Genomic DNA, 18254 nt, shown 5'->3' on the forward strand with positions numbered 1-18254 from the left:
CTCCCTTCCTTCCCCTCCTCTCTATGGTGCGCGCCCAGGCCCCTCCCAGCGGGGGCGGCGGCCATCTTGGCCGGGTGGCGGCGGCGGGAGCACGTTGCGTGCCGGGCCCGCCGGAGAGGGGACGCGGTTCCCCGCTGCGACCCGGCCGGGGGGCGGGCGCGCCTCGCTCTCTGCCCCTGTCTCCCGGTAAGCGGCCTAATGACGGGGCGGGTGAAGGGATGCCGGCGTTCTTGCACGGGGTGGGGGCAGGGAAGGAGCCCCCTCCTGCTGCCCGGAGCCGCCGCCGGTTTCTGTGCTGCCGGCCCTGCCCCCGCTGCGGGGCTCGGCCTCGGGGGCGGCCACCTCCTCCCGCGGCGCCGGGGCCTGGAGCTCGCCCCTAGTCACTACGGGAGCGGGGCCGGCCGACGGCTTCTCGCCGGGGCCTCAAGGCCGGCTGCTCCCGGCCTGGCCCGGCCGGTGGGCCGGCTGCACGGCAGCGCCGAGCCGCCCTGAAGTCGTTGTGGCCCTGGCTCAAAGGGAGCCGGGCCTAACGCTCCATTGATTCAGGGCCTTGTTCCCGGCGTGGGCACTGCCCGGGCAGACCGATGGGCCCGTGTGGGGCGGGAGGTCGACCCTTCCTTGGCTGGCTCTGCTCGCACATGAAGCTCATCGTCGTCTCTGGCGGGCATCTGCCAGTGCTTTGCTTTTCTGTCAGCTGTCCGGTGCCGTGCAGCGGGGTGAGGAGAAAACGTTTCCTTCTACTGCTGGATTCAGCCGCAGTAATCGCTTTGGTGTGGGCAGGCTGGTCAGGCTCCTTGCGTTGGGATGGCCAGGGTCTGGGGAAGGGAAAGCCGGTATTTTTCTCCTGGAAAAGCAGGAGACTTACTCTGCTGGAGGAAAAAAAAAAAACAACAACCCATGGTTTGCCTTATTTTGGGGAAAGTTAATACCAGTGTGCGTGCTTGTGTGGTGAGGAGATCAAGACTTCTTGCAGGATTGACAAGGTGATAGGATAAGGCTAGTTTTTACAAGGTATGCATAAAACAAAAGGAAAACTCAGCAGGGCTTTTCTTTAGGACCGTGGTAGTGTTTCTTCTCTGGAATGCGTTTAGTTATTTCTCCTGCAAGTTTTTGTGACGGTTTTCAAGTTCTAATTTAATTCTCTCTACTATGGTTTCCTAAACCCTTAATCCTGAACAAGTGGTCGTGAAATACTTCTGTAGTTTTCATGTGGTAGATTGCGAATTTACGGGTTTCTTCTCATGCGTTTCTCTTCATGTTAAAAGGAAGCATTAAAGGTTGAGTGATAATTAATACTGTTCAGCACCAGCTAAACACACCCGCTCGTTATGCTGTGTCAGTACATTTGACCATATGCTTTTCATGTTAACATTGTATTTATTTTCATATTCATGTTGTGCCTTATGAGTAATATAATGAGTTAAATACAGCAGGAAGACTTGGGACTTGTTTAAACTACTTCTTGTACATTGTCTCAGTTTCTAAAACAAATGTCAAAACCTTAGTAGAATTTGTTTGTTCTTGTAGCACTTACTATTATTTCTGCTTTGACACTTACAAATCTAGTGATCTCCCATATGCAGTTTGAAAATCTCTTCTTTGTATTTAATTTAAATTTTCTTTGGGTATTCTAGTTCTTAATGTTCTTGTTATGGAGTGACTGTATAGATTGAGGGATAATTCTTGAGGTTTATTATTTTCAGAAAAAGGTGGAAATGCTACTCATCCTCACTTCTTTCCACAATGTTTATCTTTGAGGTCTGATGCAATGTAATTTAATAAAATGTTAACTGTTTTTCTGCAGAGTAAATTAAATGTGGCTTAGTTCTGAACACAGATCTTGCCTTGACATCATTTAATTGAATTGTCTCTAGTTGTGTTTTAGTCTCCTTTAACTTTTTAAAAAATGTTTCTTTTTTTAAGTCTGAATAATTCAATACAATTACGAATCCTTCTTGGTCGTAGTTTACTTGATTTAGTGAATTCTAATATAATTGTGAAAGAAATAAATATTCTTAGTGCAAGTACGTTGCATTTCTTCTACAGATTGTACATTCCTGATGCCTTTTGTGACAGGTAGCAGGATCTGCTTACATGTTTTTGTGGGGTTTATTTGGGGTTTATTTCTTTTTTTTCTTTTTTTTTTGGCCAGCAGTTACTCCTCTCATTCTTTCACCTGTGTCGTCAGTCCATCACTCTGGAAACACTTTCTGTTGTTGCCCCATCATACTTCACTAATTCAAAGCAACACTTTACTCTTGTAGTTAGTAACAATGTAATGTTTTCATACTTCATTTTTTGTTCTGTTCTTTTTTATTTGGAAAGGAGAAATACAGACATGAACTCAGATGCTTCTGAATACCAGTTTCTCCTGCCCTTAAACTGCTGACTATACTTAGCAATTACTGGTATGCTGTGTTGTGGCGTATGCATACTGTGTGTGTTGCTGACCTGTGTTCAGTGTATTGAGAGTTCTGCTGTCTGCACCTTGAAATCAGGTGATCCTGTTCGATCTCTTAAGTTAAATGCCACCAAAGTAACTGCATATAAATATGTAATTTGAGTTCAGTCTAGTTTTGGACAGTGTTGCTTAATTTGCTCTAAACTGTCAGTTCTAGGTAGAAATCAGTATTTTATTTTGTGGACAGTTATCACTGTAGCCATCAGGACAGTCCTGGAAATACTGCAGAAGTGACAGAAGTCACAAATATTTTTGTCCTGAAAATGGTTTAAGATCACTACAGAGTTTTGGATAAACTGACAGTTCCATCATGTAGATGGGAGCAGAGAGGCACAAGTTTCTGTGCCAGTTCATTAGTTTTGTTCCCTCCCCAACAAGTACTTTATAAATGCTTCGTGTACTTGCTTCTGTGGCCCCTTCAAAACTCTTCACCACAAATAAGCGTTTTCCCATGCAAATTAAGGAGAAAAAACAATCTTGAGCTGTTTTATTACTTACTAACCAGGGTCTGATTCAACAGTGAGTAGTAGTGTAAACTTCAGTCTCATTATTGTGCCAAGTCTAGGTGGAAAGCTTGCTGATGTAGGTGGCAAAACATAATTGTTTTGAGCCATATTTTACTTGGTCTTTTTGAGCAAACCCCACCCCATTCTCTTGCTTTCATGCTTTAAGCTGAATACCAGACTGGAAGAGTGGATGGCTGAGGGGAGAATTTGTCCAGTCTGCTATCTGTACTGCTCAGGCAGTCAGGCAGTAACCTCGACGAGAGGTTTGGGAGGCTGGATAGGGGAGGCAAGCTCCTGAAGTACAGCAGCTTTGTCTTCTAGTACTTGCTTTTGCAACCCATAGAAAGAGTTTACGTGCCAGTTAGAGCCAAGATAACTAGCAGGGAAAGCCCTGCCCGTAAGGTAGGCAGTGTGGTCTGTTTGCTCAGGGTGCTCAGCCACACAGGCATCGCTGGAGAAAGGACTGACCCAGATTAGACACTTCCCTTGGGAAACCGGAGTGAGTGATTAGCTCCTAAATGCTCTGTACACTGCGAACTACAAGACTCTTATGGAAAGCACTGGGATATATTACCAAACAATGTATCTGTATTTGAAGCACTGACAAAATCCGGTATCTATCTCCTAGAAAGTTACCCTGACTCAAATATCCTTATAGTTTTTAAGAATAAGACTTTCTTATTTTCTTATATAAGGAAAATGTATTAAAGTGAGAGTTGCAAACCCGTTATTCCATGCCTGTTGGCCTGGTCTATGGATGTAATTGCAATGTTCATCCCTATTTTCTCAGTCTGGTCTGACGATACAGAACTGTAAAATCACTTGTAATTTTTTTTTTTTTTTTTTGATATTCAGTCATTTGTTTGAAAACATCAACTATGTTATTAGGACTTTTTGCCTTAGGAAATGTTAAAAGATTAAGAAAAAAATCAAAATAGTAAAAGTAGAAACTGCCACAGTAAGGTTGGCGGCATGACTAATAATTACAGTAATTTATACCTGATTAAGAATATCTTTAGACATTAATTTAAAAATACTTTGGAAATTGAAAAGGGGAATAAGACTACTGCTTTTAAAAGGAACAATTTAAAATATTCATAACTACGATAATAGTGGGTTTGAAGACACAGTAACATCTTCGTTTTCTGATCTTTACTCCCTATTAGATGGCAGTCTCTTCCTTTCTTTTGTATTACAGTAGTATCTGTAGGGTTCCTTCCAACTGAAGTTCACACGTGGGTTTAGGAAAGGATGGAGTTTTAATGTGATAAATGTGCCATGCATCTATTTTATTCTTGCCTCTTTCAGGAGCTTGGAAGTCACAACCTTTCTTCATGTAATAGCTGTATGTAGTAAATAGTCTCTAAACCACTGCATGGTACTTTAGTTTGGTGGAGCAAAGATGAGCTGGACATCCAACAGAAAGTACTTTCTTTAATAAGAAATGTTGGAATCCTTTTCTTGTAAGGAAGTGCACGTGCGGACTGTCTGGAAACTTGTTTGCCATTTTGCTTAAAAGAGGGAAAAATCAAATTATTTTACTTTTTTCATCTCTGAACTCTGCTAGTAATAACTTTAGATATGTATGCTCTTCTTTGTGCTGTCAGTAAATATGTTTTCTTTCTGATGTGTTGGTTTGGTTTTTTTTTTCCCTCCCTAAAGATTTGGAAGACTCCCCACTACTCCTCATAATTGGTGTGTGTGTTTAACCCCAAATTGTGCATTATGGCAGACAAATTAACAAGAATTGCTATTGTCAACCATGACAAGTGTAAGCCAAAGAAATGCCGACAAGAATGCAAGAAGAGTTGTCCTGTTGTTCGAATGGGTAAGAGATGTAATTTAATAAAGTATTTAAGTAACTGGAGAGGTTTTGTATAATGTTCTACTAGAAGGAACTAGTTCTTTATAAGTGCTAGGTTTTTGTTTATCATTCATGCTTGGTTTCATGAAGCCTTTAGAAGTATCACTGAAAGGATGAACGGTTCATAGTAATAATAATGCTACTTTTCAGGTCTTTGGATGATCTGAAGCTTCAGTGAATGTTCATTTGTTACATGTTTCTCTGCAGAATTTCATAGTACTGGCAAGAATTCTGATTGATAAGAAACTTTCTTGAGTTAATCTTATTCTTTTTTCACCAGGAAAACTTTGCATAGAAGTCACATCACAGAACAAAATAGCATGGATCTCAGAAACACTTTGTATTGGTTGTGGTATTTGCATCAAGGTAAAAGTTAGGCTGCTTTATTTAAACTGATAAAACTTCCTTATTATGTTATAATACTTAATAATGCATACTGTAACTTCAAAAAGCAATTTTGTTTGCCTGAATAATCAGGCCTTGCTCACTGTTATTGTTTGCAGAAAGCGACATACTGTGTCAGTTTACTGAACTGTTTCGGTTGCAGAGTGTGTGCTTTAATTTCTTTTTTGTGGCTTCGGTTTTGTTTGGTTTTGTTTATGGCTGTAGGCATCTAGCAGTAGAAAGATCTTTTTGTAGAAGAGCTAGGGAATATATGCAGTGTGCCTTATCGGGGTTGGTTGTAGACTGACAGTCTAAATTGCTAACTATTTAATTTGAAAAATGTGGTATAGAACTTCCTTGGAAAATTGACTATGTAACTGAAAGAGAAGTAATTTGGTAAAACTTCTAAAAATATTTTAAGTGCACAGCTGGGTGCAGTGCAGAACATAACATTTTGTTAATAAGTTGTTTGTGTGCACTAGTAATCTATAAATTTGTTTCAATTACAGAAATGTCCTTTTGGAGCCTTGTCAATTGTTAACTTACCTAGCAACCTGGAGAAAGAAACAACACACAGATATTGTGCCAATGCCTTCAAACTTCACAGGTATTTTATTTTTCAATGTAAAAGACAAAAAAAAAAAAAAGAACACCAAGTGTTTTTTATAGTCTAAACATAGTGCATATTGAAGTGTTCTTGGTTAATGCCTCAGTAGCTTACTTTTTGAATGTTACTTACTGTTGTTAAAATGTATTACAATGAAATAAAACTTTAGTGCTCGTTTTACAGAGCTCCTGCTTAAAGAACAGACTGCTCTTAAATCTTTCTTGTGATCTTCTATTTTTAAGGAATAATGATTTAATTTGAATTGTATATTGGCAAGTTAACCAAGTAGGCTGAAATAATCAGAATGTCTGAAAACAGGTTGTGACACTTCCTTTACCACCAAATATTGGTGTCTGATGACTTTAATATAATCCCATGTTATCCATGTTGTGTACAGGTTGCCTATCCCTCGTCCAGGTGAAGTACTGGGATTGGTTGGAACCAATGGTATTGGAAAATCAACTGCCTTGAAAATTTTAGCAGGAAAACAGAAGCCAAATCTTGGAAAATATGATGTATGTATCAGCAATAAAATAGCATTATAGATAGCTGTGGCTGTATTTTTTCATTGAATTTTCGTATCTGTGAACACAGCAGGATTTGTGAGGACGTTGGCACTTTGCCTGTTAAAGGCCAGTGACCTGCTCCACAGAGAAACAGTAGCAGAAGGATGTTAATAAATAGATTTTTTTTTTTTTTTTGCAAATTCTGTGTATCTTTCAAGAAAGATAAGGATACTAATTGTAACTCATTAAAAATAAGTATCAGAGGTAGGTTTATGTCTTCGTCACACTTAGGGTTTTGGGTTTCTTGTTTTTGTTTGTTTGGTTTGGTTTGGTTTTTTTATACTAGTCTTTAAAAATGTCAGGTTTTTTTCCCCTGCATAATGTAGCTGTTCCCCATCAAGGGATTTAGGTAGCTCAAGTTTTGGAGCTTCTTCTAAGTTCAATATTGGTTTTATCTGAACAGCTCTAGTGTCTGTGAGCACTTACCACGTATCCTTGTGATCTCCTAGGCTTTTTTATCTTTGATTCTTTTGAAGATGATCATAAATTGTTGTTCAAGATGTTTCCCACTGTACACTTTAATATTGAATTCTGAAAATCCTTAGTTTCTTTGTCTTGCTAGATTTTGATATCTCTCTTTTTTTTTTTTTTTTTTTTTTTTCAGAAGCAGACTTAGAACAGCTTGTAATCTACTCGTAATCGTGGGAGATCATAATCTGTTTTCCTATATATTTACACTAAGTCAAACTGCAGCCACTAAGCAAAATAATTTGCAGGGGCTTTTTTACCTAGCACTACTGCAAAGAGTAATATTACTAGAGAAAAGACATAAGTGTTGTGACTCTTATCAGACAATATTTCAGTTATTATCTTCTCACCTCAAATTACATGGTGACAATTGAATTCTGATACTTTTTTTTTGTCCTTAAAGAAGGACTTGTAGGAACAAGTATATTCAAACTTTCTTTACCTGATAGAGTAACTTTTTAATAAATTATTCCTTTCATGGCTGCCACTTAAAACAGCGAAGAAGTAATAATTTCCCAGCTACATTTTCCATTCTCTTTCAAGTTTGGTTTATATTATTTTATGGACTTTTAGTTTTGCAATTTCTGCAATACTACCACCTGAAACTTTTGACTTTCTGAATGTGTACTTAATTGAATTACCATGCTTCCAAAAACAGACTTTCCTGTGAAGAGCCAAATCATTATGACCACAGAACATGTGGTATAAATTGAATCTTCCATGTTGCTTCTGCTCTAAAACTTAGGAAACATTTCCTCTGTGTATTTGCTTGGTTTGGAAATACGGCTGTGTTGCTCTGTTTCTGTACTGTTTACCTAAAATAATTAACTCGGCACCATTCAGAGCAGTACACTGTGTAAAGCAAAAGTCCCGACTTGTACAGTTTTTCCTGGGTGATTGCTTTAAATAGTTCCTTTTTTTTCTGGTCATTTTTTTGTTTGTCTTCTCTTTCTGTTTCTCTGGAAATGTTCGGTAGAAGCAGAGAAAATGATCAAATTTGAGTCTTTTGTATAAGTTGATTTTTATCAGCCCAACTCTTTTCCTTTGGATTAGCTGGATCTGATAGCTAATAAGTGCAGTTACATTAATCCATGCTTTTGTTTACCGCATTAAGTAGTTTCACTCGTAGCTTTTTAACTGTCTAAGGACAGTTTTGCATGTCCTAGGTGCAAATTTTAAATGCTTTTTCTTGAAAGAAAAAAAAAAATAAAATCTGAACTTCTGCCCTCCATTTTGCAATTTTATAATTTTTCTATATTTTTAATGGAAATTTTGCAGAGGAAAAATAACAACTTGGTAACTAGCTTTTATCCAGGCTTTCTTTAAAATATTGCAAGCATATTCTACTTGCTGTATTGATTAGAATTTTAAAATCAGATTTTTTAAAATTATGTCTTTAGAATGGTATAAGTAAATGCAGGCTTTAATTTTGTTAGGATCCACCTGACTGGCAAGAAATTTTGACTTATTTCCGAGGATCTGAATTACAAAATTATTTTACCAAGATCCTGGAAGATGACCTGAAAGCTATCATTAAACCCCAGTATGTGGACCAGATACCTAAAGCTGCAAAGGTGAGGAATTTCATGAGCTGGGAGAAAGCTGGGAGTTTCTCCTGTAATACTTCTCTTGTGTTTAAAGATTTTTATTTAGCACCATAATTCCATGTCAAAAATCCACTACTGTCTGAAATTTTTAATGTTGAAATAATGTGAGGTTTTTTGTTATTTATCATGTAGGGAACAGTGGGATCAATTCTGGATAGGAAGGATGAAACTAAGACACAAACTGTTGTATGTCAGCAGCTTGGTAAGTAGTTTTGTAAAGTCAAACTCCAAAGCATTTGAGAAATTCATTTTTACTGAAAAAAAAAAAGTTACTACTGATGTGATAGTAGATTTAAATCATACCAATTAAAAAAAAAAAGTAAAGATGCTTCAGTTTAAAGCCTAGAGCTTGGTGTAATCGTATCTGAACCAATGCAAATAACACTTTCTAGTGGCAAAGACAAACTAATTGATAAATGCTAGTTAACAGAATCTAATGCAGTTTCTGTTTCATGGTAGAAAGTGTTTATTTTTAAATTCGGAAAAATTCCACTTGCCATCTGCTGCTCTTGCTTGCTTACAATTCTCTGGCAAAGTCTCAGTATCCCCTCTTGTGAGAGCCAGAGCATGCAGAAAATATTACCCAAGTACAGAAAAGGAGTCCCCCCCCTAAACAAACCTGTGTATAGCTAATTGTAATGGGAGTAGTACTGACTTCTGGGAAGAATGCAATTAATAAGAACAACATCTGCATAGTCCAGCTCTGGTAACTTTTTGTAGGTGTTTTGAATTAAGTTGTTATTAAATTTACGTGTTGGTAAATTAACAACAGAGTTCTTTTTGATACATCTGGGTGGTAAAGATGGGGCTGCATTGGGCCACCAAGAGTGTGGTCTTTGAGTCCCACTTCTTAGTGAAGCAGTATATTCTTGAAATTTGCTGTTCATAAAGCTGATGAGAAAATATTGGCTGTAACATCTGGGGGACTTGATTTTCCTGAAAATCAGGGCTCTTCAGCCAGGTCTAACAAGAAACACTTATAAAACTGGTACAGTTTCTTTTTAGGGCTGGAAATCTTTACAAAGTATCTGGTGGAAAAACAAATAGAAGTTTAGTCCTTCTGCCTGATAAAAAGCAGCCGTACAAGTTAATCAGCTAATGCTGCAGAGCAGCCATACCTTGCTGTGACTTAAAAATAACATTATGATGCTTCTATATAAACTGGACACTTATTTTACTTCTTTCTGTTTTTTTTTTTCCTCTGTGTAGGATGTCTGCTGTGATTAGACATGTTTCTATAGGTAATAAAAGTATGAATTGTTGTGCTGGTTAAACATATCTAAAATTAACCGCTTATTTGCAGACTTAACCCATCTGAAAGAAAGAAATGTTGAGGACCTTTCAGGAGGAGAACTTCAGAGATTTGCTTGTGCAGTTGTTTGCATTCAGAAGGCTGATATGTATGTCCAATTTACTTCTGTTACACATTGCTTCTAATAATCTGTCTCAGAATATGGTCCTCTAATTTACATTTATTGTTAGAAATAATAGTTTTGTTTGAAATATTTAAACAAAAATTTTTTTAAAAATTTTCTTACCAACTCAGCAGCCAAAATCCATATTTACTCCATATATAATCTGTAGGGGTTTTTATACTTGAGGTCATCTGCCTGGAAGTAGCTCATTTCCAAGGTCAATGTTAAATTTCAGTATCACAACTTTATAATCCTTCCCTCATCCCACGTAAATGTATCCTGTTTGACAGCATATCTCACTTAGCCTCTCTGAATAAGAAATGGACAGATGCTTCCTCACCTCTGGGAGCTTGTGTCCCTCTTGAACCAGTAAATTATTGTTTAGTTTATGCTGTTTCCTGACTCCTTGGGACCGAAAAAGCAAGATCAGAAAAATTATGGGGTTTGGGTCTTTTTATTTTGTTCTGATTTTTTAAACTTGTTTGTTTGGATTGTGGGTTTTTTGTTTGGCTGCTATTTTTTCCGGTTGGTGTGGGTTTTGAGTGGGTTTTCTTGTGTGTTTTATTGTTTTGGTTTTCTCTTTTGGAAGATGTCCTTCTTCCAGTCTTCTAAAGTATTTTTGCACTTCTCAGTTCACGTTAAATCTAAGCTAAATTGGAACTGAGTGCATGGGATTCCTAACTGATTGCTGGTTTCTCGTAACATTTGATGACTTTGTCAGAACTTTTGCCAAAGTACTACTTAACTTGAAGCGTTTAACAATTTAACGTGATAGTTGTCAGAGATTCAAGGCAGGTGTCAGTACATAATTATAATTTTTTCTCTCTTTCTCATTTAAATAATGATAAGTTTTTATTTCTATGTATTTAATGGTTGCAATGTTAGTATTAAGTTTGAATATTTAGAAAGCTTGCACTCACAAAGACTTCCTTCTTTCTTTTGGGGCTAGCTTCATGTTTGATGAACCTTCTAGCTACCTAGATGTCAAGCAGCGCTTGAAGGCTGCCATTACTATTCGATCCCTAATAAACCCTGACAGGTAAATGCAAACTTGAAATGTTTTGCTAGACTATAATAAGAGGTGGCTGTTTACAGAGGGAAGAACCATCCAGTCCATCGCCCTAGAATTGCTGACTTCTCAGTATGGTACACTGCTGGATGTATATGCTAAGTCAGTAACATTCTATTCCTTTGCATCTTGGAAACTTATTTCCTATAGTTTCTCTACTATTCAGCATTTTGTAATAAGAATGTGAAAATATAGGTGGTTATTTTTCATGTGAATATTGCTGTTCTGTCCCCATCTCACAGAATTATGTTCTTTTCTTAAAATGTGTGAAGTATTTTTCACTCCAATCAATCAATATCCTTCCACTTTACATAAAGTTAAGCTGCCAGTTTACACTGAAGATGGACTTTCAGCTTCTCATTCACAATGTCTGTTCATTGGACAGTTTTTTAAAAAAATGCTTATCTGAGATTTCAACTCTGTCTTTACTTAGTATAAAGCTAAGAAACCATCTTAAATGAAAATAATGTTAGCTTTTGCTTATCTCTAGCAAGACTAGAGTGAGAAAGAAAAAATGTTATGTATTGAAGTATAAAAGCATCTCTCTGGCTCTCCTTTTCAGGTACATCATTGTTGTAGAGCATGATCTAAGCGTGTTAGATTATCTTTCTGACTTTATCTGCTGCCTGTATGGTGTGCCAAGTGCTTATGGTGTTGTTACTATGCCTTTCAGTGTAAGAGAAGGTAATTCTTGCCATATTTCTCTTTTTACACATAGCAAAAAATGCTATGGAATAAAAAAAAAAAAGTACCAAAATGCTAGTTGTCTATTATGTGAACATGTCTTTTGCCTACTGTAGTTTAGTAATGAAAAACCTGCTGTTCTATTTTGTGCAGAGTTTCTGTTTTACAGGATCCTAAATTTAGAACTCAACCCAAAAGTCTTAACTATGAAATGCCCTTTGTCTCTTGCTATGGACATAATTTTGATACTTGCATGTGTTTATAGAAACAGTGGAGTTACTCAAAAGACCCTATAAATAGTAGAGAAAGGGCAGGAGACAGTTTACACAGTACAGAGGTATGTAGTGTTCAACTGAATCAACCACATGTAGCACTGAGACTCAGTAATAACTGTTCTTGTGAGAATGGGTCGAACAGCTGTAATTTCTTTAAACCCTATACACAATACCAGGCTTTCAAGAAGAGCTTCTATAGCCTTTCTGTAATTTTAGTAAGATTTTTCATTAGTCAATTTGCATAATGTACACACTTTGAAATAGGAGGTTTTGTTGCCTCTTTTAAGATGCCATTTAAAATCCAATGTTCTCCTTGTCTGATTGGAATTTACAGCCAAGAAGTGAAATTTATCTTGTCTTGCTTTGTTATAGACTGTTGTTAATAATCTTTTTTTCCTCCCTTCATAGGCATAAACATTTTCTTAGATGGCTACGTTCCAACAGAAAATCTAAGGTTTCGAGATGCATCCCTGGTATTTAAAGTGGCTGAGACAGCTAATGAAGAAGAGGTTAAAAAGATGTGTATGTACAAATATCCAGGAATGAAAAAAAAGATGGGAGAATTTGAACTATCCATAGTAGCTGGAGAATTCACGGATTCTGAAATTATGGTGATGTTAGGGGAAAATGGTAAGTGCAATTCTTGTTGGAAACTCCATCTACAGCCCTAAATATGCTCCTAAAGCCCTTTTTCAGTCTGGGAGCCCAGCTTCAAAATGACTGGTTTTGAGTCAGGCTGAACTGCTTCTTTCTTAGTGAAGATGTCACATCATGAGCTTGCTCTCTCAATCCTGGGAACTTGAAGTTACTGAATGTTAATGATGCCTTTGTGTTTGTCTCTTGCCCCATTTTAAGAACTTAGACTGGCAGGATGATGAGCTGTGAGCTTAGCCACAAGTCTAGACTGTTGTAGCTTTTAGATATCTCTTCCGTTTGAAAAAGCTAGTAATAGCAGGTGCTGCTTGCTGGAAGTTAATACAGGAATTCTCAAAGCAGTCTGATTTTAAAATGTAAAGTTCAAAGTAATATGTAACTTCCATTTTCTTTTAGGAACTGGCAAAACTACATTTATCCGAATGCTTGCAGGAAGACTTACGCCTGATGAAGGAGGTAGCGCTTAATACCTTAGCTGAAACCTATTTTGAAGTTACTGGAAAGGCTTTTGTTTTCATTATAAATGTTATCTTTTTATAGGTGAGGTCCCGGTTCTAAACGTCAGCTACAAACCACAGAAGATCAGTCCTAAATCTACAGTACGTTTAAGCCTCATTTATTAAGTATTGTTTGCTACAAAAAGCATGTTCATAGTACACAGGTAGAACTTCCTTATACCTGGAACAAAAAAGCTCTATTAATTCTATTTCTTCTTATTTTCTTGTGTTGTGGTGCATAAAACTGAGTGGCAACATTTCTCTTTAATAGGGAAGCGTCCGTCAGCTACTGCATGAGAAGATCAGAGATGCCTATACACACCCCCAGTTTGTAACTGATGTAATGAAACCTCTTCAAATAGAAAACATCATTGACCAGGAGGTACTAATTGCCTGAGACAACATCCTAACTTTTCTTCTTTAATTCTCTGCCTGTACCTGAACTAAATACGGCCTTATTCTTCCCCCCTGCCCCAATAGGTTCAGACATTGTCTGGTGGTGAGTTGCAGCGCGTTGCATTAGCTCTTTGTCTTGGTAAACCTGCAGATGTCTACCTAATTGACGAACCTTCAGCATATCTGGACTCTGAGCAACGTCTGATGGCTGCTAGAGTCATTAAACGGTAAAGTATACACGATGGGAAAAATAAGTGAAATTTTCTGTAGTTATTTACAATAAGTTTACATTCAGCATGTTCTTTTTTTATCTCTATTTCAGTTTCATTCTCCATGCTAAGAAAACAGCTTTTGTGGTAGAACATGACTTTATCATGGCTACATATCTTGCTGATCGTGTGATTGTTTTTGATGGTATTCCTTCCAAGAACACACTTGCAAACAGGTAAGAGGCGGCTTGTTTGGATTAGTAAACAAGAGAAGAGAACAATATAGAAACAAACTGTTAATCAGAAGCATCAACAATAGGAGGTGAACGATCCCTGTCTATAGAAACTTAAGCTCCATTTCTAGTTATCAAAGAGTGTCCTGAGAGTTCTGGCTTTTGTTTTGAAGCAAGGAAGAGAAGATGGGATTGACTCGTACTTAGAGGCTACACAGAATTGGGGCAGAGTTGGAGAATGTAATGAAGCCCTCAAAAACTAGACGAGCTCTTGGCTTAAACTAGCCTTCAGCAACTGCACACCAATTAAATTACAATCAGAGGAGAATGAGTAAGTGACATTGTGAGAAATAAAAAAAAGGGCCAACTGTAAACTGAGTGTGCTTATGGAAATAACTTTCAGCTGTATTAAAAGAAAGCAGTGTACTTAAGGGTACCTGTGTGCAAATACTGTGAAGTGCAAGGCTTGACAGCAACATACAGTGTACACTATCTATGATTTTTACTCTTTCAAAGCTGTCCCTTTTGATAAGTCTGCTTTATTGCTGTAAATAATTTCATGTAAATTAGAGACTTTTTGAGGAGCAGCTCTATTAAAAATCAGGCTGTTAGAACAGTGTAGTTACCAAGTACTTAATGTGAGCCACATGAAGTAAACACATTAGTCTAGCACTATGTTTACTGTGTTTGCAGCATGCTGCTAGCCTGGTTTTGATGGTATTCTTTCTAAGAGCACTTTTTTATTTTTCTTTTTTTTTAAATCATGATCACACAATTGATTCTCAGCATCAGTATATGCTATGAACTTTGTTGTATCTCACTAGTGGTGCAACTCTGTTTTTTTTTTGTTTTGTTTTGTTTTTCTCTGAATGTAAATAAGTAAGTGTGCCAGCAGGCACATGTGTTAGATACAAAGTAAAAAGAATGTAGATGTAGCAGTCTGAAGACTTTGTAGCACCATGCTGAGATACCGCTGAAAGAGGAGGGTGGCAGTTATGACCTCTTGTCAGAGACATGATTTGACTAAAAAGGTGGCACATCCTTGTATACCAAATACAGCTCATGTTTGTGTTACCAGATCTGAATGAGCTCAAAGCTGCCTGTAATCTGCAAAGTACAGAACTTCTGAACATTTAACTGGGATGTTCTTCTCTCTTAACAGTCCGCAGACTCTTTTGGCTGGAATGAATAAGTTTTTATCTCAACTTGAAATCACTTTTAGAAGAGACCCCAACAATTACAGACCAAGAATAAACAAACTCAATTCAATCAAGGTAAGAGAGAAGCCTTTACAGTAAAGAAGCCATGACTGTTTAAAGTAAAGCTAGGTTTTAAAATAAGGAACAAAATGAAGACTAACCTCATACTCTTGCTGTGCTGGAAAACAGCATGTAAGAGTATAATAAGGAAAGTAGTTCAGATAAGTGTCTTCTATTTCAGCTATGTTCAAGTCTACCAAAGACTACTTCAAGTAACACTGACCTTTTTTTCTCTTCCCAAGGATGTGGAACAAAAGAAGAGTGGAAACTACTTTTTCCTGGATGACTAAATATTGAATCTGAGCGTCTTTATAACTGGGATATAGAAATGCACATTGGAATCTAAACATTTGTGGATGAGAAGGCTCAATCAGGTTTTAGAACACTTCATCTTTTGGAGCTTAACATCTCTTGCTGCTTGTAACATCTGAGACCAGTAGCAGTGTAAATCCTAGTCTGAGTAAAACTGCCACTTTCTATATTTTGGTGACACAGCCCTATTTTCAGTGTAATAATTTCAAAATAGACCACCTCAAAATTCTGCAATTGAGTCTTCTGATTTTTGAAAATTTAAGGGAAGTTTTTAATTCAGTATATCCTACTTGCGTACCAAGTACTGACTGCACTTCATTTTAAAAATCTTTGAAGCTGTTTCCTGTGTAAGAAAGAGCAAAGCTTACCAAGAATGTCAGGCTACAAAAGAAACAGCTGTTTTAAAAAGGTTGAATCTCTCTGGATGAGGGTTTCATAAATAAATAACCTCCTAACTTATAGCTCTTCTGGGACACTGTGCAAAAATTCTTGAATTACTCAAAGCGTGTGTATTTATATGAAGTTGTCATGCACACCTTTTCTTATACTATAGAAAAGAACACACAGAAGATGGAGTACAAACAATATAAAGAAAGATATCTACACCTTTTTTTAGTCATCTGTTCATCCTTTCAGACTAGTTACAGACTAATCAGTTAAATAAAGTCTTAAAGAAAATATCAAAATCCTTTCCCTCTTCTTTAAATGAAACCCATGTAGCAAAGAAAGGTTGATGGGTGTTTTTTCCAACTCCTTTCTCCACCTGTAAGTACTGCCACTCACCATCTTTCTGTGGAAAGATATAAGTTTTTACAAAGGTAAGATGCAATTACTTTTGCCTAAAGCAACAGCTTTGATCCTTACTACAAACAAAAATTAAAGTAAATAAAAAATAGCTTGTCAGAAATCAGTTTCCATATAAAGTAATGTCCTTCAGGGAGACAGGGGGAAAAGCTGCCTGTATTTAAGGATTCCAGCTAAATTGTATAAGGTACTTTTACACGTCTGTGAAACTTTCAGCTATGTATCTTAAAACTAAGGAAGGGTATTTCAATGCAACAGTTGTCTGTTCTGCCTTCATTGGCATGTGAAAAATGTTACGAAAGATAAAAGAAAAAATGGCTTTATTTACCGCTTTGCCTTGTAAGTTACAGAAGGCAGTGGTTTGGGGGTTTTTTTTTTTTTTTTTTTTTTAAGCCATTATGCATGTTAGTAACTTGAATATTTTATAACCTTGGCAGTATCAGGAGTAATAAATGCTCTACCTTGCTATAACTAACTGACAACAGAAATTCATCTGTATTATGGCAGCAGCAGTGCTCCATTAAGAAGCACAGGTAATGAATACAGCCTTACGCTGCCATCACCACACATTTAGACAAAAACTTCCCAAGGCTAACTAAAACTTCCAGGTAAGTCATGGAGATGAGTACAAATCCCTTTGGACTTGGATTCTGCATCTTCTGTTCATCTTAATTAGGGCAAGGTAAAGATGTGCTTTTCAATTATCTGAAGCTGTATATCTATCTCAGTTCATTATATGCTACATACTACACATAGCCCCCTGCTAACCAGTGCAATCCTGCAACCTCAACCATCTTGCCTCAGGTAAAGGGTTTGGCCAATTGATCTACATGTTTTTCATTAAAAACGGGAAACCATTCTTTATCAACAGCAAACGTGGAGAAAATACTACATCTGCACATTTCAGTCCTTGACTGTCTTAGAGGAGTGAGGCAGGGTATAGGCTCAGCTTAAATACTTTAAGTCAATTTAAAAACAAAATTCTAAAAGCACAACCCTACCAGTTACTGCCAGACCTATGTTTTCCATTGTTTCCCAAGAAGTTTCTGTAGACAGCATGATGCCTTTTGTTCTTGCAACAAAGCTCACAATTACTCACAAGTCTGCTCTAGTACTGAATGATTATCTCAGTGACTGCTGGACAGATTTGGGCTACAACTGGAGCTGAGTTGAGTTACACTTCAGAACCTCCCAGGGAAGATGTCAAAAAGAACCTTTTAAAGTATTTATAAGTAGCAGAAATAAACAGAGGCCCACAACAGTATCAACTCTTAAAGCCCTCAGTGGTTTTTCAGCTTGAGAGCTAAGCAAGCAAAGCTCACCTCTTTCACAATCCTGAATACATTTCTGAATAGAGAAGTATTTAGATTTAAAAAAAAAAAAAAACCCTCACAGCACAGCTCCTACCACTGCCCTTTTGAATAAGAAGCAGAAATCCAGTTCACATCCCCTTTTAGTCTGCAGCTTGCCTACACATTAACTAATTCTTTACAGTTCTGCTGCTGTCTACAGTTGCTCTGTCAGAACACAAAACCATATATTTAATGTCATTGTAACAGCTTCAAAAAAGTTAATACAATTTAGGAAGAAAATGAAAAAACAAACACTTTTTTTTAAAGTAGGGTTTTATACATGGCATGCATCTGAAAAGAAATTCTTTATCACATAAATGTCACTCAGGTTTCCTGATCAAGGGTGTACAATCTCAGACGTGAAGGAAGGGGTACCATCACCTACACTAGTATATACAGATATAAAAATATACACAACAGTCAATTTTACAGAGCAACAGAGCCGAGTGAATACTGTGCACACTGCACTCTGAGTTTGGACAGCTGAACGTCCAAACTGCAAAGGCAACAGGAACACTGCGGAGATTGTTATTGGGGTCAGAAGAAACAGCATCAGAACTCTGACACAGTGTAAAAATATAAGGCAGAAGCCACTTTCTTCTGAATTGTAGGGAAGAGCAGAGCACACTGAG

The 18254-nt window shown here is 37.4% G+C and overlaps 1 protein-coding gene across 2 annotated transcripts; it reads left to right on the forward strand.

Annotated features, from left to right (window-relative positions):
- The first annotated feature begins 38 nt into the window (after nt 1–38).
- On the forward strand, nt 39–15927 carry ABCE1 (ATP binding cassette subfamily E member 1). Of its 2 annotated transcripts, XM_086747882.1 has the most exons (19): nt 52–186; nt 2326–2408; nt 4630–4795; nt 5112–5197; nt 5725–5822; nt 6220–6337; nt 8293–8430; nt 8596–8665; nt 9767–9863; nt 10828–10917; nt 11510–11631; nt 12315–12536; nt 12957–13016; nt 13101–13159; nt 13329–13439; nt 13538–13680; nt 13776–13898; nt 15058–15169; nt 15397–15927. In XM_086747882.1, the coding sequence occupies exons 3-19, from the start codon at nt 4693–4695 to the stop codon at nt 15442–15444; spliced, it is 1800 nt and encodes a 599-aa protein (XP_086604008.1). In that variant the 5' UTR covers nt 52–186; nt 2326–2408; nt 4630–4692; the 3' UTR covers nt 15445–15927. The 2 variants fall into 2 exon arrangements, with proteins under 2 accessions (XP_086604007.1, XP_086604008.1); XM_086747881.1 differs by lacking the exon at nt 2326–2408 and having other exon boundaries at nt 39–186.
- The last annotated feature ends 2327 nt before the right edge of the window (nt 15928–18254 follow it).

This window comes from Chlamydotis macqueenii, chromosome 4, assembly GCF_036417535.1.
Source record: "Chlamydotis macqueenii isolate bChlMac1 chromosome 4, bChlMac1.mat, whole genome shotgun sequence".
Lineage (NCBI taxonomy): Eukaryota > Metazoa > Chordata > Aves > Otidiformes > Otididae > Chlamydotis > Chlamydotis macqueenii.